At 39.8% G+C, this 23,956-nt stretch overlaps 2 protein-coding genes across 2 annotated transcripts; one reads left to right on the top strand and one right to left on the bottom strand.

Moving 5' to 3' along the window:
- Positions 1 to 2,836: 2,836 nt before the first annotated feature.
- LOC111645270 (uncharacterized) lies at positions 2,837 to 8,193 on the bottom strand. Its single transcript, XM_023394391.2, has 2 exons — positions 8,057 to 8,193; positions 2,837 to 5,432 (listed from the first exon to the last, which is right to left on the bottom strand). Exon 2 carries the CDS (start codon positions 5,369 to 5,371, stop codon positions 4,565 to 4,567), a length of 807 nt encoding a protein of 268 aa, XP_023250159.1. The 5' UTR covers positions 5,372 to 5,432; positions 8,057 to 8,193; the 3' UTR covers positions 2,837 to 4,564.
- A 1,687-nt stretch (positions 8,194 to 9,880) lies between these two features.
- Positions 9,881 to 23,690, top strand: ifngr1l (interferon gamma receptor 1-like). The gene is made up of 7 exons (XM_023394441.2): positions 9,881 to 10,219; positions 17,947 to 18,064; positions 18,835 to 19,016; positions 19,628 to 19,827; positions 20,002 to 20,170; positions 20,906 to 21,018; positions 21,151 to 23,690. The coding sequence occupies exons 1-7, from the start codon at positions 10,156 to 10,158 to the stop codon at positions 21,526 to 21,528; spliced, it is 1,224 nt and encodes a 407-aa protein (XP_023250209.1). The 5' UTR covers positions 9,881 to 10,155; the 3' UTR covers positions 21,529 to 23,690.
- Positions 23,691 to 23,956: the final 266 nt, after the last annotated feature.

Below are 23,956 nucleotides of genomic sequence, written 5' to 3'. Positions count from 1 at the left end.
CGCCCCGACAATGAGGTGACCATGTCACTGCCTGAGCCGAAGCAGAGGGATGGAAAGAGAGAGAGTGAGGGAGAAGAGGGGGAGGGAGAGGGGAGAGGGAGGACACATTAACAAGCTATAATCTCAACTGCCTTATCCATAATGCATTGTGTGGGCCAATTTACATGGTGCTGGTCCCTCTGGGAGAAAGGAGATCATCCATCACATTACTTTATTAGCTCCCTCACACTCTCTCACAGATGCACACCCACATGCACACACCCACATGCACACACACACACACACACACACACACACACACCCACACACACCCACATGCACACACACACACACACTGTTATTTGTCTCTGCCTCCCCGTCTTTCTGTCCCTCTGTTTTGTGGGCCTGTTCTGTCATGGTTGTTGTTTCAAACTGCTGCTGCCTCTATAAAACAACTCCAAACCGAGTCGTGTTGTGCAGCCTGTGACAAGTGGGGAGGGATTTTTAAAAAAAGAAAGAAAGAAAGAAAAAACAGTAGTTTATTTTGAAAAATGAGACAGTCCCTGGTTTCAGTATGAGTCATGGGAGAGTTTAGAGTCAGAGGATTTAGGTAAATGTCAGATATCTGATGCGGAGCTTTGGCTGCTGAAGCTAAACTTTCTTTGTGTTTGGATAAATAAATATCACAGATGTAAATCCACAAAATATAATCAATCCTTGGAATATTTCCTGAGAGTAACATGGATCTCGTGAATTTTGCAAAACTTTAACCTATTCACATCTGGATAAACATATAGGCCCACAGTGTATTTAAATATGATTATTTCTGACCAATAATATCTGCTGTATTTGCAAGATAGCAAGAAAATTCTCCTTTTTATTCTGGGTTTGTACCATATTAATCAACATTATTGGCAAACTTTGATAGAACATTGAAGATATACTGTACACTGAACTGTAAATATAAAACGACCAGCAATTTTCAGTCCATGATCAAAATGTTTCTATAATGCAGATTCCAGTTCCATTTAATTGAACTGCACTTTTAAAGGACTTCAGCTGAACATCAGTTTCTGAATAATTCAGGTACAGAAACCAGTAGAGATGGTGAAAAAAACATCTTTTTACATCCTTCCCATCTTTGAAACCATGAGTTAATTATTTTTAAACTGCCCATTCATTTAGTTCTCATCCAGCAAGGTGGTTTGTATTTCTTGTTGCATAAGTGCATATATGTTTGTATTATAAAGTTAATCTTTAATTTAATTTTCTTTGTAGTAGTTGTCATTTTTAAATTAATTTGATTCAAATTATCATATGATTATAAGAGACAACATTTAGGCTAAAGAAGTCTGAGCTCTCTTTGTATGTATGTATAAACTGAAATGGCCCATGCATGTGTCAGTGAAATTAATTGTTGGCACCTTAGGCACACACACACACACACACACACACACACACACACACGGAATGATCCATCAGATTCCGCGGTCACCCTGTGAATAAAAAGAGCTGTAATTGCAATCATATATGTGGAGCTTCAGCACTGTGCGCCATACCGTACCATTAGTAGCCTATCACAAATAAGTAATAATTTGCTAATGACAACATTATGTTGAGTCAGTTTAGGGGCAATTAAAGTGAGTGATATTTACATATGCCTAATGAATCACCGAGCGTGGCAGTTCGGGCGGGCTCTAATGAATATTCATCCAGGCATTTCTCCCCTGCGCGCTGCAGTTTATAAACTGAATTATGGCTGATTTGCCCTTTTAAAAAATGAACATGGGCGCATCTCCCACAAGGAGGCGGCGAACAATAACGTCTGATTATAAAAATGTTTTACTGCTAAACTGCCGGTGAGGAGACGGCGGCAGCGTGGTTAAAGACTCACTTGGAGGGGTGCAGAGGAGGGACACACCATCCTAAAATCAATCCAATTTAGTCTCGGCCTGTCCACCTTTTTAGACTGACATAAATATTTACAGTGTGCATTCAGAGGGCTCCGCGCATCCTGAGTATCAGACTGAACACGTAATTGATTTGCTTTTACTGGAGGTAGTTTGTCTTCAGATTTATCCCAAGTGCAGGTCACGGTTCACGCCAGCCTTTAAACACACAGGGGTGATTTCCATAAGGAGAGCGGCCGATCTTCCCTCCCTCCACCGCCTGTTCTGTGAGAGCAGCCCGGCTGCCTCACCACCACCAGCAGCACCGGTGATTTCTCCGGTAATTGCCCCCGGTGTGTGTCGGGGTGGGTGCTGACCCTCTCAGGTGCGGGATCAACAGGCGGCATCAGTTTGCATTCAGAGGGCGCTAAACGAGATGGGCTGCACGTTTATCATGCAAATAAGCGGCTCTCTGGCAGGTGTCAGCGCACACTCAACAAGCGCAAAACGTGCCAGGAAGGCCTATGTGCGCATGCAGCGTCTTTAAACGGGACACTTATAAATATTACCGTAGATACGTGGTTTTAACCTGACAGATACAGTTGAACCTCCTAATGACCAGTGATGTAAAACAAATATCCAAAAACAAAAATATGAAATATAAAATCCCCTCATGAACCCTTTCATCAGACTGAACACACCTTTGAAAGGTGATTTCAGAGCGCTTACTTATGCAAAGCCTTTGCACTTTATACTGTGCACATTGAATCCATTAAAAGATGCTGACTATGTGTCTTCAATATCAGAAATGCTGCAGGGCCATCATGCACATATATGTCCAAATATAAAGGATATTTTTGCCACAATCTTTTATTTCATTTAGATTTATGTGCCAGGCTTTTATTATGATTTAGTATAGACACAAAATATGATAAATTATGATCATAATTAAATTCACAAGACATGAATGATAAGTAAATTATTTATTTATGTTTTTGTTGTATAAACAAATGTAAGCGGTGACATTGTTCATTTTATTTATTTTAAACAAATAAATATCAGGCAACGTACCTCTGTCCTACAACACAACATTCCTCACAAGCTTTTAAAGTGCTGACGTGTCAGGACACATATGTTCAATGTAAGGTTAACTGAATTCTTTAAGCGTTCACTTAACTTAAAAAAATAACAGAAAAAAAAAACAACCTTTCCCCTCATGCTCTGCTCAGTCCTTCCTCAACTCTTCAGGTCTAGTCTGTTTGACTCAGATGTATCTGCCGCCATCTTGTGGTTCAGTTTTGTAAGCAAACATGTGTTTCGCATGTACTTGGAGCTCTACTTGTATCACAGATGCCGCCCATAAATAGCCGTGTGTTTCTCTGCTTTCTTTTGCTTGTGGACCAGAGGTCAGAGGTCAGAGGTCAGAGGTCAAGATCAGCTGTAGAAACGAGCGGGGAGGTATTAATCCTGCACAGAAATCCAGATTAGCTTGATGTCCTCCCTCCGGTGATGACATTTTGCTTATTAGTAGATCCGTCTGTCTCTCATAGGGGAAAATGTGCAGCACCACCCTGGCTTTTAGATTCCAAACTGAACAGCTCTGAATGTTTGAATCTAACAGGAACATTATACAACACATTGACTCTCATGTTTGAAACCGAACACATCTGTGGATCAGAGTTTTCTTGAGTTTTCATTTCACTTGATAACTTTGAAAGGTCTCTGAGTATTTCAAGTACATGGGACACTGCATGTATTCACAACATCTGGCATCATAAAAACAACTGGTGCAGTACATCAACCTGGAACGTCTCAGTCATCAGCCTTAGGCTACATTTAGTGTAAATACAGCATCTGGATCAGAGCTGTTTCAGGACACACCTCATGGTGGGAGCTCACATTTTCTATCTTTGTGGGAAAGAGAAAAAAAACAAGGGAACAGAGAAGACTAAGTGCTCAACTGGAAAACAATTGTTGGGGATTATATCATCAATTCAGTATAAACATCATTTGGAAACAAAGGATACTTGAGCTGGAGGGGGTTTGCGGGCTGTTCTGGTCCCACAGAGTGTCTCTCATTAGTTGATATACTTTGCTCTAACATGCTGATAAACAGCTGTGCAAAGTTTTCACTTGGGAAAATTCTGATTAAAGCTATTGCACACAAAAACAATTGCAAAATCTCCCAAACTCATTCAATTTCCTTCTCAGTGTCAGTTGGACAATGTTACCAGGAGACCACTTTCAGGAAATAACTGCAGTTTTGCATTTGCTGAACATTATGCCCTGATGTTTTGGAAAGAGTTTCTGGTCAGTTTCATTGTTTCGTTCTTTTTTGTGTTTATTCTTACAAAGTTTTAAAAAATAACATTTACTAGGAAGCAAATCTGGAGGAGATTTGTGTTGTTTTCCTCCTGAATGTCAGCCTGAAGAAACTTACTTACTGGCCCAACTTTAAATGCAACATAATCTGTAAACTAACAGACACTTTATCTCCCATCTTAAGAGGATAAAGGGATTAATTTAAAAATGTAAATCAGAAGTGTGGGGGGCTGCAAAAAAAACCCCAAAAAATAACACAGAAATCTTACATTTAATCCAAAACTGAGACTCAGTTGAGAGCAAGACAGTGGTTGTTTTCAGGCTCCTCTTTCTCCTGTTGTTCCCACCTGCTCCCTTCAAAAAGTCACTTGGTATTAGTACACAAAGCTGACATATATGACAGATGTCTCTGGTAATTTCGGCAGGTGGAGGTCAGGAAAGGGAAGAACACCATCACTGTCTATGTGTGTCTGGACTGTGTAGGCTTTGACCGCTGCTCCCCACTCCAGCACAGAGCTGTGGATGATCCCCAGTCTGGCCTGTTCATGGTACGCTGCTCCCAGCTCCCTGCCCAGGAAGATGTCTTGTATCTGGGACGGGGACAAACCCAAGGATTCTCTCTTCATGTCCACGATCAGGTCCAGATATGTGTCTCTATCCTTGTATCTATTTGTGTCTAGGTGAGCACTGTTATCTGGGTCCGTGTTTGAGTCTGTATTCCTGGCTCTGTTTGCATCTGGACAGGGGTGAAGCGGCCTCTGCGGCAGGCTTATCACCGTCACCCTCTCCAGGTGCTGCACAGCAAAATGTCCCTCCAGCGAAGAAGAAGGCGTCCCCCTGGATCCTCCAGGACCACAGTGGATCAGAGTGAGGTGCCTCACCTCAGAGTTGTTGAGCAGACGTGCCGTGTTCAGTGGCGACGTAAACCAAACAGTTAAACGTCTCATCCGGAAGACAGGAGACGAGTGCGACTGGGGGTGGTGCAGCGTGGAAAGCTGAATGTCCTTGCATCTGCAGTCTGTAAGTGATGGGACGCTGCAAGGTTGAGGGTCCTGGCTGCAGGAGTAGTAGAAAAAGCTGTTGTGGGTCACATAAGCCAGGCGCAGGTCAGAGCGCTGCAGAGCCACCGACACATACAGCAGCACACAGAGGAGAGGAGCAGGAGGCCTGAAGGCTGGCATCACTGCTGGAGGGGAGTCTCAGGCAGCATGCTGGTTGGTGTTCAGGTATATATACCTGAGCCTGCAGAGAAGACACAATTAATATAAGAAAAATGTTAAGATAAGAAATAAAACACACCCACAAGCTCCATGATCCCTCAGCCAGAGCGACCATCAGGTTCTTGGTCACCTCTTTTACCAAGGCCCTTCTCAGTCTCAAGGGGGAATCCTGTTTGTTTTGTCCCACACTTCTTCTATTTAAGAATGACGGAGGCGACTGTGCGCCTCTGAACCTTCCTCAGATCTGTGCCTCGACACAATCTCTGAGAAACAGCCGTAGAAACATCTCAAAGATGATCAAGAGAAATGGGAGGCACCTGAGCTAAATTTCAAGGGTCATAGCAAAGGGTCTGAATACTTACATCAATGTGATATTTCTTTTTTTCCTTTTTAATAAATTCTGCTTTTGCTTTGTCATTATGGGACATCGAGTGTAGATTGATGAGAAAAATAATTAATTTAAACGAGCATAAGGCTGCAACATAACAGAATGTGGGAAAGGGATCTAAATACTTTCTGAACGCATTAATTCAGTTCATGATCTACAGCAGCAACTGTTGACTGACCGTAGGGACCGGGTGTGAACTTGTTCCATCTTGCTCTGGGCTGTTGTGCATCAATGCATACAGTAATGAAAACAGCTTGAAATTCTTCACAGCACAAGCCAGCATGACTGGAGCGAAATAACTGTTTATATGAAAACAAAACACTTGGGTTATGTTAGTTAACCCATCCCTCTCTCAGATCCAGTCAACTCTCACATGTAGGAGATTGTTGTAATTTAATATTGGGGTTAAAATGGTCTGAGGTCGCTGCCCCGTGTCTTCCTCATGCCAAAATGTGAAGAGAGAGGATGTGGAGTCTCTGTGATGGGTGTGTTCTTCCTGCTCTACAGTTGGGGATACATTGTCTGGCACTGGAAAAATCCACATTGAATTTCACATACACAAACACACACACACACACACACACACACACACACACACACACACACACACACACACACATTTAGAAAATTACAACTGTGGAGATTGCTTTGAGAGATTCCAGGGAAAACATTGTTTTGAAATCTTGGCTTTTGCAGAGGTCTGAAGATTTTCTGGTTTGGCAATAATATCAGACCAGGAACATGACTTTTTGCCTCATTTTGAAGTCAGGACAGAATTGACCACTACATTCTTGCTCCGACCTTGAGCAACATTACTTAGAAGTGAATTATCATCTAAAGTACATGTAACATCCTGTTTTCTGCCTTTTACTTTGTCTGTAAGGTCCAAAAAAACCTCACATTGCACATTTTTATATATTCTGTATCACTTTATTTCAGATCTTCATTGAAGCTCTATGATGTTTACACTGAGTAAAATATTAAAAACAAGATGCCATGAATATATATATATATATATATATATATATATATATATATAAGTTCACCCTGATATATTTGCTATATTCTCTCTCTGCTAGAATTTATTGCAGTTTTGTGGGTTTGAACAATGTTTTTCTGCACAGCATGAGTTTGTACTTTTAAGGGGCTTTTAGGGTTCTAGGGTATATGTGTGAAGTATGTTTTCCTTTGTCTTTAATGTATGTCTGTAAACTGAAAAAAAAAGCAAAAAAGAGGTTTAATTGCAAAAAAAAGATTTGCTCCACCTTCACCAGGTGTAACATAAAGGTGATGATATGATACATTCATGATACATACATAACACATTCATTTTAAAATAATAATGAGTACTTTTACTTGAAGTATATTTTGATGATAATTCTTTTGTACTTTTACTTAAGTACTTAAGTACTTTTGCTTAAATAAAGGATCTGAGTACTTCTTCCACCACTGATGTTGTTAGGCACACTACGGGCCGGACAGGCGCTTTCGACAGATCATATCCTAGTATTACTGTCACTCGAACTTGTCGCACAGCCCAGCTTGTTGGGAATGTATGAAGGTGGACTGTGAACAGTGGGTGTCAGGATTCAAAGTGCCACTGGTTTCCTTTTCCTCTGGCCTCAAAACTGCAACACTCCACCTCTGCTTATGTCAAGAAATATGAGTCGCCATCCCACAGGACAGGATCATAATCTTTCTTTCTGTGTTTTGGCTCTAATGACTCCAAGACTTTCCACCCACCAAGACTGACTACGTATCTGGTGTAGCTATGAATCATTGACTGACTCAGTGACTCAAGGCTGAAATATGGCAACAGATTCATTTTTGTGGGCCAGGGGTGAAGTTTCCTCTGTTTAAACTTAGATGAAATCCCAGTGAAATTAGCGCACCCTCCACTGCCACTGTCTCATCTGTTCTCAGGAGAAAAGTTATTGGAGGCTAACAACAGGATGACAAGTGAAATGAATATATCCCAGCTGTCAATCCACCATTATAAGCAGTTGCAGAATTTATTTGTGACACATCTTGCAGTTTCTCATCTGAACAGATTTGCGAGAATGTTTCTATTACATAACACAGACACAGGAATGCACAAGCTATGTAATGTAATATGAGAATATACAGCAGACTTGCTATCCGTCCCTTTTCCAGTCTACAGGAGTTAACTGCAGGACACAAAACATACATTTATAGATCATCAATGTAAGTAGCCTACATATAAAATAAGTATCCCGGTTTTCTGGTGTGTAACTCACCTCAGGCCGCTGCTGAAGAGCTGATATGTGAATGCGTCAGTGTGAGGCTGGGATGGGGAAGAAAAACCACTCCATCCAGCTGACGTCAGGATGGGGGAAGTGTTCCACAGAAGAAGCTGAAACTCACATGTTGACTGAGTTCAGCTTCAAGTATTGTATACACACATAGGGTAAGTTTGTTCTAATCAGAAAAGACCAGAGACAAACAACATCCAGCAGAGAGTCTGTTTTTAGTAGTTAATTCAAACACTAGTTTGCATGTAAACCTGCTTTATCTAAATAATGGTAGGCTTCACCTTTAGGTCATTTCATATATGTATATATATATATATATATATATATATATATAATTTTTTTTTTTTTTGTGAAAGGGTTGTTTAATGGAAATGCCATAGGCCTAGAGGTATGTTCATGTTCACAACACAGCCAAAAGTCAATACTAATGGTATTTGTAAACTGTATTTTACTCTACGTTATATGAACGTTATATTTTACGTAATAACTGCATAACATGTTTTTTTAATTATGTATCTGTCAGTAAAGTTAACACAGTACTTGATTAATTAAATGTCCTAAATAATCAGTATTTTCCCGCACAGGATACGAAGGTATTTTTGGCAAAGTGCTTGGAAAAGCGGGTAATTTCCCGGCTACACTACGAAAACACAAGCAGACTGTTGCTGCATTCAAGGGCTGTCGGACATATCTTATTTGAACTTGAGCCTGAATGAATGACGCAGAAATGACGAAACACCGACTTCAACAGAACAGTAATGCAAAGACCTTGTACTTGACTTGAGCTTTTTATTTTATGCTATTTGAGTCTATATTTTCAGATTAAGAATTTATGCACAACATATTAGGATCGTAGAAAATATGCTGCAATACTTTGCCACACAATGACATGTTACAACATGAAGTGATAGAGCTCTCTGAGTTAGGGGAGTGAATTATCTTAATACATGCTGATAAGAGCCTACTTTTGCTTAACTAACATTTTGAAAGCAACACTTTTATTTGTTGTGAAGAACGTTTTCCTTCCTTTAGGTCTCATTATCAGGCAGTGTTTCCTCAGGTCACTTAGGAGAAAGCCCTAAAAGCAAAAGTTCACTGTCTGTCTCCAGCAAAGCTCTGATATAGTCCTGCTGACCCAGGGCCCAATAGCAGTTTGCCAAGATATGACTAACTGAGCCTCCAGTCAAGGAAATGAACAACACAGGGGTCCTTCAGCTCCTGGATAGACTGTCTGCTCTTAAGCTGTGTATATGTACACATAACATGAGTGATTAGTATGTGTGGAGTCATGTTAACTCGCTACTGATGTAAACTTTCACAGTTGCAGATAAAACCTTTTCTTTTTTAATCCGCAAAGGACTCTAGAACCATTAATCCCCTCAGTACAAGGCACATGTACAAAAGTAAACACAGTATAGCTACAGTTGCTATCACACAGGGTCACGCTCAGTTGCAGTACAAACACGTATATCCTCACAAACTTCTACCATTGTATGTTTCATTTGGACCATGTGAAGCACTTAGACAAACATTTACTTACCTGCTTAAATAAAAAAAAAGAAAAGAAATAATAATAATACATAAATTGTGGCAAAAAATGTATGTATATAAGTTTTCAGGTCAGTCTTTAAATGCAGATAGGGATATTTTTTTAGGAGTGATTTCCTAAATCTGAGAGCAGGTAAATGAACGAGCAACTCGAACTTTACTGTGCAGTTAAATCATTTAACGTGAATCATTAATGGCTCGCTCATGAACCAACAGGAAGAGGACCTCTGTAGGCGTGAATTAGATTTACGAGGTTTAGGAAAGGCAGCAGCAGCAGCACCAGCACCGGCAGCAGCAGCAGCACTTTGTTGTGTCCGCTTTTTAGGAGCACTCCAGCGGAGCGCAGCGATCGACGCGGCTGGGTCTGGGAGACGAGCTGTCTGACTCTGCCTGTTGTTGTTGTTGTTGTTGTTGTTGTTGTTGTTGTTTCTCCTTGGCGTCATGAGGGGCCGTTTGATTTGTTAGTCTTGTAGTATCGTTTAAGGTTAACTGGAAAAAGAAAAAGGAAACGGTCATATTTGGCCTGCAAACGGAATATGGAACTCGTTAGCTGTTATCCACTTTTCCTCCTGGGATTGTTGTCAGTCTCGCTGGCCTACGGTAAGTAGCTATTTTACACTTTATACGCTAACTCACACCTCTGAATCGTCTGTTAAAGCAAAACGTATCAAACGATTTACAAAATAGAAGCACGGCGTGAGTGTTAGGCTGCTGTTTGTATGAAGAGGTGAGATGAAGTGTGGCCGCTGTCACAGGAAAACACGGTAAATTCCTGCTAGCTAACAGTTAGCGCCCTGCATGCTAACAGGGAGTAGCTGTTTTCCCTGCGGCATATGAACACAAAATACTGATTCTCTCTCTCTCTCTCTGTGTTTGTGTGTGTGTGTGTGTGTGTGTGTGTGTGTGTGTGTGTGTGTGAGTGTGTGTGAGAGAGAGAGAGAGAAGCGTTTGTTAGGTTAAAATATCACTGCGACATTGGCAGGTGGGGTTTGTATGGAGACACTGCAGCCAGGAAAGCGTCTTGTCTCGGCCTCTGGGTGCACGACCATCACTTGATGTACTGTCCCCGTGTAGCGTGTTACGGTCCTGGGTGGATCATTAACCAGGGGCCTCTGTATGAAGTGACTAATCATATATTTTGTTGGAAAGTCAGTCAAATGTCTAAAAGGAGACTCATAACGGCCACAAAGAAACAAAAAATATATATTTTTTAATCATTGTTATTATTATTTAATCCTTTATATTAGTCGTTATTGATTCTTATTATGTAATTATTATGTCTGTATCAAGTAAGATACTGGATGCCTTTATTTCCAATGGGATTAATATAGTATCAATTAATTTATAGATCTAGATGGTGCCCATAGGTACTCTACATTATATCTGACCATCTAAACAGCTGTAATTTGATAGGAGAGGAGTTGTAAGGATGAGATCACATTTTAAAAGACTGTCTACCGTGGGACTGTTTGACCCCAGAATATGTTAAACATTGTAATTATGTGTACAAATCAAATAGGCTTTTAAGCTTTCACATGATTGATTAACAAACCTAGTAATGAAGACTTCTCTTCCGTTTCTTTATTTCCTCTTTGTAGTTTTCGGTATTACACAAGTGCCTTGGGTTGTGTAAGGTATGGCATAGTTTACAGGCAGACTCTTGTATCTACATGGGCGGTAGTCAAACCATGAGAACGCCTGCAATTGCACAAAAAGAGGGAAACCCTTCTGTTATACGTGCAGCACATGCATCAGTAAACATCTCTGAGAATGAGGAGCTTTGTGTTTGTAATTCAGTGGTATTTTGCTTTTTTTGAGAAATAAAACATAGAAAAGAACCATAAGTGGGGGACAAATGCTGCAGGGCAACAATAAATGAAAACAACATTCACTGTTCGGGGCGTGACAGTGCGGATGTCCAGACAATACTTCATCCTCTGACCAAATGACCATTACGCCTTACGTCAGCTCTCTGCTCTCAGATCTGATGTTGTTCTATGGGCGGTGCACTAACGACTGTATAATAGGTATCGATCCTCTGCTGTCTGTGGTCGGGCTGCAGCTAAATAAATGTGTTGTTATGATCCCAGCCCTTAACACAGTGCACATATACTGCACTGAGGTACTGGTCACATAAGGTCAGTACCTGTAAGGTCGGCAGTGCAGTGAGGCCACAAATGTATCCCTGACCACCTTCAACGACCTTTTGTCATCTCTGAAACATCATGGACGTTTTTTATTAATTGTTTAGTTAATTTGCTGAAAAATGATCAGCAGCAAGTTAAATTTCAAGCAAATCTATCTAAACTGTCCCTTAATCCAGCTTTTCAACCGAGAGTATTTTCTCTCATAGTAATGAAAATAATAGATAGTTGCAGCCTGGTCATCAATAACACTGAAGAATTAATGAGAGCTAATTCTTCAAGTTCCAACATGTCAGCATGGATCTGTTGACACATACTGTGCAAATACTGTAACAGTAAACATTTCTACAAATGTATATGTCTGTGTATCCAGCTGTCCATATCTCTTACTGCTGCAGTTCAGCCCTCGCTCATAATGGTCGTACCTGAGGTGAGGTAGCCACTACAGTCTTCTTATCTATGACCAGTCTAAGTTTTTTTTTTTTCCTGTTTCCCCATAGCAGTGGTCATGTGCAGTGTCCCCACACATGAAGTGAAATTTGCGAGAGGAATCGAAATCCTTTGAGAAGCTGCCCTACTGTTGTTGGTTTCATCTGATGTTGACACAATCTTGATGTCCCAAGCAGATGCTAATGGCCGGTATCTGGGCTGGCATGAGCATTTTTTTTTTTTTTTAAAGGATCGCTATCTGCTTAATTATAGGCAATTACAATGCAAACCCTCCTCTACTGCACTCTACTGTCCATCTCAGCTTGCAGGTAACCTCTGAAACCTTCATTGACAAAATAACATTACACATATTTGCTTTACTCCTTCTTTCTCATTAGCAAAGAGCAGTGTACTAAGCTTCTGGTTTTTAGCCCCCAATGACCATTGCATTCACCGGTTAGAACAAGGAAGTCACTTGACGGCTGGCCAGAATTAGATATGTCTGCCATCTGGTAGACGGCAGACATATCTGCAGGAGTCTGTACTTGGCCAAAGATCTTTTGTGAGAGAAGAACCTCCACTCTGTATCACCACTGTGTAGTGCTGGATACTGGCACTGATCTCCCAATTTCATTCAACTTTGATTCACAAAGTCCAGAAATGAATTCATTTTGATTCTTGATGATTCAGCTGCGACACAAAAATACTAGTAAAGTGCTTCTGAGAATTTATCCTGGGAACCTGAATTTCTTCCACATTCACCAGTTGAATATACACTGTGTTTGTTGTTATTATAAACACTTCTGCTTGTTTATATGAATAAATATCTGAATATACATTTATTTTATTTTTCTGTACTCAGGTCTCACTTAAATGAGTATTTGATCTCAATGTGACTTCCTGATTAAATAAAGTATACATTAAAAATAAATAAATAAATAAATGAATACAAGATAGCCAGAGTCAGGTAACCATCCTGAGCCGTGACAGACTGTAACTATTCACACAGTTTACGGGACTCGTGACACATGACCCGAGGCGGCTCACATAGCCAGCTACATTACCTGTTAACTTAAACATGACAGATTCTATGTATTGTGGTGCAGGTGTGTAGACTGTATTCTCTGTATGTTGTTGGTTAGAGAGGGTCTTATGGGCACATCTGTGGACCCCTGGTACTGTATGTGACTCATGCTGTGAGCTTTGATCTTTCCACTGTGGCTTTCACAAGCTTAAACAGTGAAGGGTGTTGGCAACTTGTCATAAAACACGGTTTGGAGCTTTGCAGAATATAGACATCTCGTCGTGTGGTGGAGACTCAGGTACTGGGATATTTTAAAGTTTCAGTTGTTTAGTAATTTGATAATTCCCGGACGGCCTGTACATAATCATGATGAATCACTGTACACAATAGTGTAGCACAACTTGTGGCTCTATTGGGGCTTTCCCACAAACTGACACCTTCACACTGACTTTGCTTTCATTTAGCCTTTGAAGAAATGTACCATTAAAGTGTCACTCAATAGCTCTCTGCACTGCTTGTTTGGAGATCTTCAGCATGAGATGGAAAAATATGAAAAAAACAATCTAACAGCATATGGAGCAGTTTACCAGCTATTTAATTAAGGCTGTCCCGACACATGCACGCAGCAGCTCTGTGCACTCTTGAGGGGCAAGGAAGGGCTGAGCGAATCAACGCACTGTGCACAGCTCTACAAAGAAGTAATGGCACAAATAACAATGTTAGAAATATTTTATGTTATATGATGAGAAGTGTGAATAAATCTTCGGCTTGTGATGAAACTGGTGGGCAAATTTAGGTGATGAATGGGAAACACTGGAGGATTTACCAGTTAATAAGAAAGAACAATTCTCTGCAGACTCTCACGCAAGAGACATCCATGACACATGGAAACATGTGACCTCCTGAGGCTGTATTGTAATGTCCCACCTGACTTATCCCAACATCTAAGTACATTTTCAGTTCACTCTTCTTGTGCGTAACAACAGGTTTTTGTTGGTCAGTCAAGCAATCACTTTCCACTGTCTCAAGATAGCAAATGTGCCAACAATGCACCTGACCACACCTCATTTTAAGACCAGCACGCCCATGGGCGCACAAAGAAGCGCAAATGCGTATCTTGCTAGGCGATTTAAACAACATGCGTGCTGGACGGGAAAGTGACAACTGCGTCGGCCTGAAACTAGCAAAGACACTTGTGTTGGCTTGCACCGGGTGTAAGATAGGGCCCATACACTCGCATACTTGTCGATTCCTCTGCCAGTGTTTTTGGCGGCATCTGAAAATCCTTTTTTGTCTTTTCCTTTCCAAGAATCATTAAATGGCCCCAGAATATTAACTGATTTACTCATTGCCTATATTCCAATTAGATCAGTCTGACCCTCTGGTATAGGCCTTCTTAATGTTTCCAGAATTGATTCAAATCTGCTGAAGTAGCTTTTAGTCACTTGACCCTTTTCCTGTGGAACAAACTTGCTGAGGACTTGAGACTAGACAGTATTTTAAGTTACTTAAAACCCTCAATTTTCCCAGGCTTATGGTTGAATGGTTGTTTCTTCATTGTCTTCCCCTTTTTGTAGTATCATTTTCCTGTTGTGATACTGAAAGTGTGATTTTTATTTTTATTTTTCTGTTTTAAAGAGGTGAAGCCCTTGTGAGTTGAACAATATCTGAAAAGTGCTATATAATAAAATTACTTCATCATTATAAACTGGAATAGAGCCATCTTTAATGTTATTTATGCCTTTGTCTCTGCTGCTGGGACAAGTCAAATTGTCTGCTGTGAGAAACATCTGTAGTTCTGGACCCTGGTACACTGTTTATTTGTGAACAAGATTATGCAAAAAGTACCAAACCCATTTGCCCCAAAACTTGGTGGAGGGATGACCTCCGGGTCATTAACTGTGAATTTGAATTTTTGCGTTTTTGGACATATTGGCCATAACTCACAAATTCATACACTAATTATGACACAATTTAACTCAAATGTCTATAATGATAAAATGAATTGATGACATTTTATATCCAAAATGGCCAAAGGTCAACTTCACTGTGATATCATAGTATTCTGCAGAAACACTTCTTTTTTTTTTTTGAACTTATTATTTGTTCCTGCAGAAACACTTCTGGCCATTATTCAAAGCTGTAACTCAGGAAAGGGAGACTGTGACCATATTTCCTGCAACTTTGTTGGTTGGCGGAGGCATAAAACTGTAAGGGGGTAATTTTAGTTTTTTCTCTGAGGTCTGGTGTATGTTGTTTGACATTTGCCTTGGTGGAGTACCCTTCTATTTTACTTTGTCTTTGATGTCTCTGACCTTCTTGATGTGTGTGAACGTCATATTTTTTCTTTGTTCAGTTTGTGAACGTGTCTTTAGCATGCTGTCCATCACTTCCGTTTTCTTCCTTTTCATCCCCTTCTAAAGCATTTTGAAGTGACTGTTAGTGGCTGTGGTTGAACTGAATTCTCATTCTGACTGAGATGTACTGTCAACGAAACTGCACTTTCATCTCCACTTCGTTGCAAAGTCAATCAAAGAAAAGTATAAAAGTACAGAAATATACAGTATAGAATAGAATAACAGATTTAACCAGAAAGACAAACAATGAAAGGTGTTGAAATGTGGGATAATGAAAACATATTACACTTGGGTGCTACTTTTTATGTACATAATTGTTTTATTGCACATAATTACTATACAGCACATTGTGAGTCTCTCTTCTTTCTCACGGTGCTGGCTCTTTATTTGCAAAAATAACCATTACTGTCTGGGCAGCTGTGTTTGCATTGTGTTCTACATTCATGTGTTGCATCCGGTCTGAAGGGGCCAATGAAGTTTGTGCAGCAGCAAAGTTTTCAGTCATTTAGTAGCAACCTCCATTTTGAGTCTGATAGCATCTGCTGTCTCTTCCTGCTTCTGATTGACAGTTTTGCTTTGGAGGCAAAAATCTATGATCCGTGTCTGTTATGGTTGTTACTGTTACTGAGATGAAACAACCTGCTTCACCCATGTCAAAGTCTCAGTGCGCTGCTCAGTGTTTGGTAAATTTTCCTCAGCTGGGGGCTTGATCTTAATTCTCAAATTTGACATTGGGATCCTTTTGTAACTGGTTGATTGAAGTTAGTCCCCCAATTTTGATTGTAAATGAATAAATAAAAGGTCAAAACTGTAAAGGAGCTTTGAAAACTGTTTGATTTAAATATTGTTTTTGTGCATAAAGTTACACATATTCTGTGCAGACTGCAGAGGGATTTTTAACTTTAATTTTGATTTTATGTGTATGCTGTAGAACTAGTAGCCAGTAAAGGTTCTCTCCATTATTCACAAATCCTTCACAGATGGGGTTTAATTATTGAAACCTGTTTTCAAACTAACTGTGAGAGTATTTAGTGTGATATGTCAAATTCAATATGTCATATACAAGTGAGATATTTCACACTTTTAGGTTGGCTTCCTAAAATGTGCATAAAACTGTCAGAAAATAAAATGGAAGTTAAAATACTTAAATAATGTGGTTAAGTGTGTGAGAGTGTGTGTGTGTCTTGAGCTACCTTGTGGTGACACTCTTCAGCAACCAACTTTACTGTTGCGGTTATCACTTCTTTTACAGTACATATGCAGCCATCTGTGATTTCGCTTTCAGTCTTCTCACCTCCCAGTGTGTTTGTTTTTTAACCTCTGTGTTTATGTGGGGGTGTATGTTATCACGTGCATGCACGTAAATGTTAGTTAGCAGAGGAAATGAAACTAAAATGTATGGGCTTTTTTTTTTTCTCTTATTTGAGCTGTCCGATAACAGCAGGGACTCATAAATGTGAGGGTGTGTTCAGTAACTCATCTGAAAGCATTACTGAAGCCTTTATTGTCTTCTTTGTTGAAGTTGAAAATGCCACACCCGGACTAAGTCGAGTTTCACATCTTAAAAAACCCCAAACACTACCTGAGTTTTTACCTTATCTTTTGGGCCTGCGGAGGAGTCACCGGTGTGTGTGGTGTGTGACACAGTTAAATGCAATATTATGGAACACGCATGCTACCTGTAACAAAGGTAAAAGGTCAGGCTTGTGTAAACTTGCACAGAGTACACAAAACTAAAAAACTACTTTCTGCAGTGCTGATCAGACATGTTAAACTCATTTAGTCATGTAATGTTGCTGCAGTGAAATTAAACTGTAAACCACAGCACTGATGTGAGGGTCAATTACCCATGGGTTTAAAGGGAAAACGCTTTCTGTTTGTTTGTGCTCTGCTTTTGCTACCTTGGATTTGAGGAAGTGGGTGTAGGCGGATAGGAAGTCTCTTTTTTTTTTTTTTTTTCTCAGTTTTTGAGTTTGAGCCAGAAAAGACATTTGGTTATTTTTCTGACAGATTAGATTTGCAGTTCACGGTTTGAAGCTGCAGGTCCAGCCATCATCTTGACACCACCAAGTCTGCAGAAACTGATTTGTTTCTGCACTTGTATGCTTTTGGACTATTGGTGTTTGTTGGGCTACTGTGTCCCTGTTTGTGTGGAAAAATACTGTCTCAACAGGAGTATTGTGAAACAGTTTTCATGCAGTGCCCTCTAGTGGCAGTAAATGTTCACAAAAGCTCTTCTGTGGTGAGGGGGGATTGTTGTTGTATTTTGCTGCTCGCTGTGGTAAAAGAGATCTGTCAATGAACGGGAAGTGTCAAATTTGAATGCCTCAATATATATGCAGTCTTGACATCTCTGTGTGTCTGTTTCCACAGTGGAGCCGCCGACCAACGTGACTCTACGCTGCCATAACCTCCACAACATCCTGGAGTGGGACTATGGCATACTCTTGCCTGACATTCGATTTAAAGTCACTATCCAACCTTATAGCGGGTTAGTTTTGGTTTTTCCTGACACATTACCAACCAAATATCTGTGTTTCCTTTTTTAAAACAATCTATCTCTGTTTAAAGTATATACATTGTGTGTGTATGATACGTATGCTACACTGTATTGTGTCATAACACTGTATTGTAACACATTTATCCACTTAATCTGCTAATCCTTGATGCTTGTACAGTACTGGTTATACTGGTTATGATCACCAGAAAATACACACTATGTTGTATAAGTATGTCTGGAAAGTAATTCATAGTTGTAGCCAGGATGTGGCCAAATCAGTGAAGTACTTCTAAAGATTTAAGGATAAATGGATAAAAATGCTTGATTAGGGCCTTCAATTGTTAATAAATATTAATGTATATATAATCTTATAATTGAAGATAAGAAATCCTTTATTATAGCTTAAACTTTTAAAGTGTGTAATTATTTTAAAAAAAAATGCTTTAACTGTTCAGAACTACTGGAGATAATATTTAATATAACATAATATTTAATTTTAGTCCTTAGTGTTGGTCTGAAGCCTACATTTCCCATAATGCAACCGATAGTATTTTTTCATTCGGCCCTTCCTGCCTGGTTAACACCGGCATCTTTCAAAGTTTATACCCCCAGTTTGTAACACAGACTTTTATTTATTGATTTGTGGTTTTCAGGCCCAAGCTGATGCTGATGTAACTTATGACATCATCAGGGTTTACTGCTCATTACATTCTGTTGTCAAAACTTAACAAAGTTTGTCTTTGTCTCATTTGTTTCTACAGCTCTCTTCTGGTGTTTTGGGTGGAGCCACAAGAGCTACAATTGGACATATCATCTCTCAGTGATTCAGGAAATTCCTATTATCTGGAAGTTATTGCTGTGGTCGGTGAGAATGAGTCTGAGCCTGCCCCTCGCAAGGGAATCACTTTCAGCTATTTCCAGGATTCTCTGACACGTCAGAAATGTGAGTAGTGACGTCACTATTCCCTAAGCTAACCGTGAAAACTTTAAACTTTTTAGTTGGATAAAATAGACCTGAATTAATACACTAATCTGGATCCTGAATACAGAAAATAGCCAAGCGTGAAACAAAGGGGGGCAGAATAAAACAGAACTGCCTCCACACCTTGCTGACATCAGATTAGGGGTCTGTGTCCCACCATCTTTAACTTTATTCTCTTGTCTTAAAATCTTCAAAATCCTTCTGTCGTACGATGTTGTCATTATGAGTGACTTATAAGGGGGCGTCGTGTGGTGTAGTGGTCTAAGCAAGCGCCCCATGTGTAGAGGCTACAGCCCTCGCTGCAGTCGGCGCCGGCTCGAGTCCCGCATCGGACGGCCTTTACTACATGTCATTCCCCCTCTCTCTGCCTCCCCATTTCCTGTCTCTCTGCTGTCCTGTCAAATAAAGGCATAAAAAGCCCCAAAAAATATAAAGAGAAAATAAGTGACTTATAAGTAACATATTCCTCTACTTGGGCTTCCATTTCAGTTCAGGCTGTGACATTTCCATTAGCTGAACATGAGACTATACTTTACAATTAATGTTCATGCCATGTTCTTGTTGGTTTCCAGGTTCTCTGGACCTCCCACCAGTTAACGTCACCACCGAACCATATGACCATGTCCAGTACCGCTTCATCCATCCGTGGCTGTGGCACCACCAGACGCTGAGTGACAATCCAAATCCGAAAAGTCGACAGAAGAAAAGCAATGATGCACCTACGAAAAATCAGCTACCACAGTTCAGTTACGCAGTTCTGGTCGGCAGCCAGGTCAGACAGCACACAGTTTCACATTGTCTGCGTCTTCTTGGTTTAGCAGAGACAGAAGCAGGAAATACTACTCTAATGTAGCATATTTATTTATATCGCATCATATGCTTGTTGTGTAACATGTGAATGAGCAACCTGAGTTTGCTGGAGCCTTACTATTTGTTGTGTGTGCAGAAGAAGCAACACTATTATTCATGTGTGAAGCCGGTGTGTGAGAAAAAGATCCCAGTGGACAATGCACAGGAGAAACACTGTCTGAACATCACAGGAGAAGTGGACCGAATGGCAGTTAAATCCACACAGCTGTACTGCGCCATGCCACTAATGCCACCGGAGGAAAACAGTTGAGTGAAATTTTATTTATTATTTAGTTGTTGTATTTTTTTAATTTTCTTTTTCTTTTTCTTTTTTTTTGTGTTGCTGCTTACTCAAAGCGTGGCCTGTCATTTTGTCAGTTTTGAGAAATTATGGTTTGTTAATCCTTTAGACCCAAAATGATGGGGAAAATAGGGTCCAATCTTAAAAATACAGGATTTATCCTTTTTAGAGAAAAATATTTTTACATACCTGCATGTGCAAAAAGATTCTCCATGTTTTATTAAATTTGGCAAGTGAACCTTTCCTTTAGTAGATCTAATTTATTTACATTTTAACAAAGTAAAAAATGTCCTTGATCCATAAAGAATAAGAGGGGGGTACAGACGATTTCCATATTTTGGAAGCAGCACGGTGGGAGGCAGGCCCCCAAACAATGCTGTGACTCCTGTGGGTTCAAACTGAGTCCTGATACAATCTGACTTAAAAATTTGCAAGTAGCAATTTTACCCTGAGGTCTGTTTGGTTGGTTTAACTAATGGTCATTTCACCAACTTCTTCATGCTTTTTCTTTGCAGTATTGTAATAAACAAACTCCCAGCCACCTAGTTTGAGTCAGACAAAATCATGTATTATGTACTGTACTATTAGAATCTGGCACCGGTAGAATCCTGCCCTGATACCACACCTTTCTCTGGTTAGACAGTGTGTGTATGTATGGCTGTCTTTTAATTGTATCCACTTTTACATCTGTTTTGTTTAGGTTACATCATCTACATCGTGATCATCATGTTGATTCTCACCACAACTCTTCTTGTCATTGTCTTGGTGTACAAGAAGAAGACCAGAGCCTCAACTCCATTTCCCACATCTATGGTATGTTCACTCTGGCGCATCAGCTTGTAAATGACGAGCCTCATTTAATGCAAATGATTGCGTTTCAGTGTGCAGAAGTAGGAGGTAAATTTCAACACCAACCTAACATTAATTCCTCTTTGTGTCTTGAAGTTAATCAAACCAAAGCGGCCGGACACAGCGGGACCAAGTAAAGATGAGTTTGCTGTGCCGACATTGGAGCCTTCCTCTCCCACACCTCTACTCTCTCCACACTCAAAAGAGGATGAATTCACACTTACTGTTACTCCCACGTCTGAGCCTGACTTCCGTGGGCGCATCGGTTTGTCAGGAAAGGGTGAAGATGTGAGGGACGACGTGGAGGAAGGGCACCTGAACGATGACAGACATGAGTACATGGAAGGCGGCAACTTGGATGAAGATGGGACACAAAACTCTAGTGATGTCTCTTCTGGTTATGAGAAACGTGAAGTATTAGTTGACATGGGGGAGGACGAACTGGCTGAGGGCTACCGAACTCGTAACCTCTGAACATCGTGGCACATTGAATCTTAGGTCAAATGGGGCTCTTTTAGAAAATGCCAAGTAAAAATCAAACCAGGAGCCTTTCCTCCAAAACAGTTGCATTTTTCTTTTTGGTTACATTTATATGCAAGAGCAGTTGTAAGAATAAAAACATTATTTGATTACATAAAAAAAGAGCTATTTTGATCCAACACCAGAATGTCAGCAGCATAGTAAAACTGTAAATTTTCATTAACACTTATTTGGGTCTCAATTCTAACAGCCTATGATCCATTCTGCTGCACTTTAACTTTGCATGCCTAGCAGAGCTAGTGTGTGATCATCTTATAGATATATAATGTGTTAACAATATATTCATATAGTAAGGCTAACTACTATTCAGAAAATCTGTCATCTGTAAAGGGATTTTAAGCAATATCCTTGCGCAGAATGTAGTGGCCAGGATTTCAGCATTGCAAACGAAAGAAAAACTATATGACTAAAAAGAAACAACACGTTCCTCACTGGTTACCAGTTCATTTCATTTTGATTTTAAAGTTTCATTTATGAGGGAGACTGGCCTTCAGATCTGTGCTGGTCAGCTCCCTCATGTCCTCAGGTGCAAACATTTATGGTTGTTTTGTAGTTTGGTGTAGATTAGGTTTGTTTATTTGTTCATTTTTATGTTTTTTAGAGTAGTACTTTGCCAATGAAAACAAAGGTCATATCTTTTTTGTTATTATTTCCAAATCACTGCATACTGCTGTGCACCTTGTAATAGAAAGAGAAAAATAAAGAAAGATTGTGTTGCACTATATTAGAACTGATCCAATCAGTTATATCACAAAGTGACTTTGACATTGATCCCACTGAAGAAAATAATTTAGAGGTGAGAGCCTGTAAACCAAATCCATCCAGATGAGGTGGAGGTAGTGAAGTGTTTTGGTTGGTTGAAAGGGAAGATGCCTTAAATACAAGAAACACCTTTTCAATGAGGTTGATAGTTGGTTGCCAAAAAAAAATTCTGTGAACCTACTGTAGCTCAGTGAGTTTTGTTGAGTAATAACAGAAACACAGTGTTGCGATGTAAATGGACTGAAAGCTAGATTTCTGCTTAAGTGATGACTTGTTGATTTACCTGACTGAGGTACCTCCTGAGTTTTGAGCGTCCATCAGATCTCCTTTTTAAAACATTTATAAACATTTATGTACAGTTGCATCCCATCTGTTGCATGCACGCAAGCATTACCATATTCATCAGTTACTGAGCTGAGTAGTCAAAATACTGTGTTGTGTTCACTGCAGAATACTATGTCTTCTAAATATCCTTGCCTATTTGTACTGCTCTTTTTTCTTCCATGATTCAGATGCTTGTATCTACTAATATCTACCGAGACTAGTAGCACCTTTTAGAGTAAAATGTTTGTCAGGGAATCTTTAACTCCTGTGATGTTTTTCTCAGTGAAATGAAATGTCTGGGCAGGTATAGTCACAAGTTTCAAGTCTCCTTCACCTCACCTCACCTGCTGGTAGATCAGGCGGAGGAGAACAAGGGGGAAATCGATCAATTATTCCTTGGAAATAAGAATGTCAGTGTCTACATGCTTTTAGTGCCATTTACAAGAACTGCACTTATTAGACTTTGTGCCTTATAGTGTTATGGTGAGTTTTTGGGTTAAATACATTGTACATATTTAAAATGCATTTTGTTTTTCTGGTAACGCACAGTACTGCGCAAAAAGTTTAGACACTAAAAGTATGAAAAATATTATTTCAAAAATAATGCTGCAAGTCGTTCTTATTCATATGAAGTGCAGAACAACCCGTTTATTACAGGACTCATTGTTCTTGGCTCTGAAGATACAGTAGTTCTTTATGACTCTGTCTGTATGTTTGGGGACACTGTCTTGGTGCAGAATGAGCTTCAGACCTCCCTGCTGATATTTGTGCGAGGGAGAAGAATCTAAAGCTTTTGCACAGTACTGTATCTCGTAACCTCCCAAGTTTGTTAATAATGCTGATTGCAATCATGTTGCTGTAACAGGAAAAATGTTGCTTTTTGTGTGTGTTTATGTGTGTTCACATGCTCAAAACTACTGTTTGATTTTTTTGATTTCATTTTACTTAATATCTGTATTAACTACCTTTTCCTGTTTTGCATTTTTTTCTAATAAAGGCTATAATGTGTACGATGTAAACTGACATTCATGTACGACACCCTGCAGCCCAAATAGTGTACCACATGTTATGGTATGTGAAATGCTACTAATTAAGGAAGGGAAGTTGGTGTTTCGGTGTAGTTAAGCAGCCAAATTACAGTCAGGGTATTACTGCAAGACTGACCGACTATTTAAATCACTGCAATAGATTGTGTCACATTGTGTTACTATATAAGGGAAGAACCACGCATGCTATAATGCTTCATGACATTTGAAAAGTCTATGTTCCTTCCTCT

Source organism: Seriola lalandi, unplaced genomic scaffold, assembly GCF_002814215.2.
Source record: "Seriola lalandi dorsalis isolate HSWRI2012SDOR001 ecotype SW California unplaced genomic scaffold, Sedor1 jcf7180002054948, whole genome shotgun sequence".
Classification (NCBI taxonomy): Eukaryota; Metazoa; Chordata; class Actinopteri; order Carangiformes; family Carangidae; genus Seriola; species Seriola lalandi.
Note: the sequence above shows the minus strand (reverse complement) of the source record. Positions and strands in the feature narration are given on the sequence as shown.

Bases quoted from the DNA above. Each gene is read 5' to 3' on its own strand.
- LOC111645270 (XM_023394391.2), bottom strand. From the start codon at position 5,371: ATGCCAGCCTTCAGGCCTCCTGCTCCTCTCCTCTGTGTGCTGCTGTAT.
- ifngr1l (XM_023394441.2), top strand. From the start codon at position 10,156: ATGGAACTCGTTAGCTGTTATCCACTTTTCCTCCTGGGATTGTTGTCA. The intron at 19,017-19,627 runs GTGAGTAGTGAC...GTTGGTTTCCAG, and splicing joins TTCTCTGACACGTCAGAAAT to GTTCTCTGGACCTCCCACCA. The intron at 19,828-20,001 runs GTCAGACAGCAC...TTGTGTGTGCAG, and splicing joins CAGTTCTGGTCGGCAGCCAG to AAGAAGCAACACTATTATTC.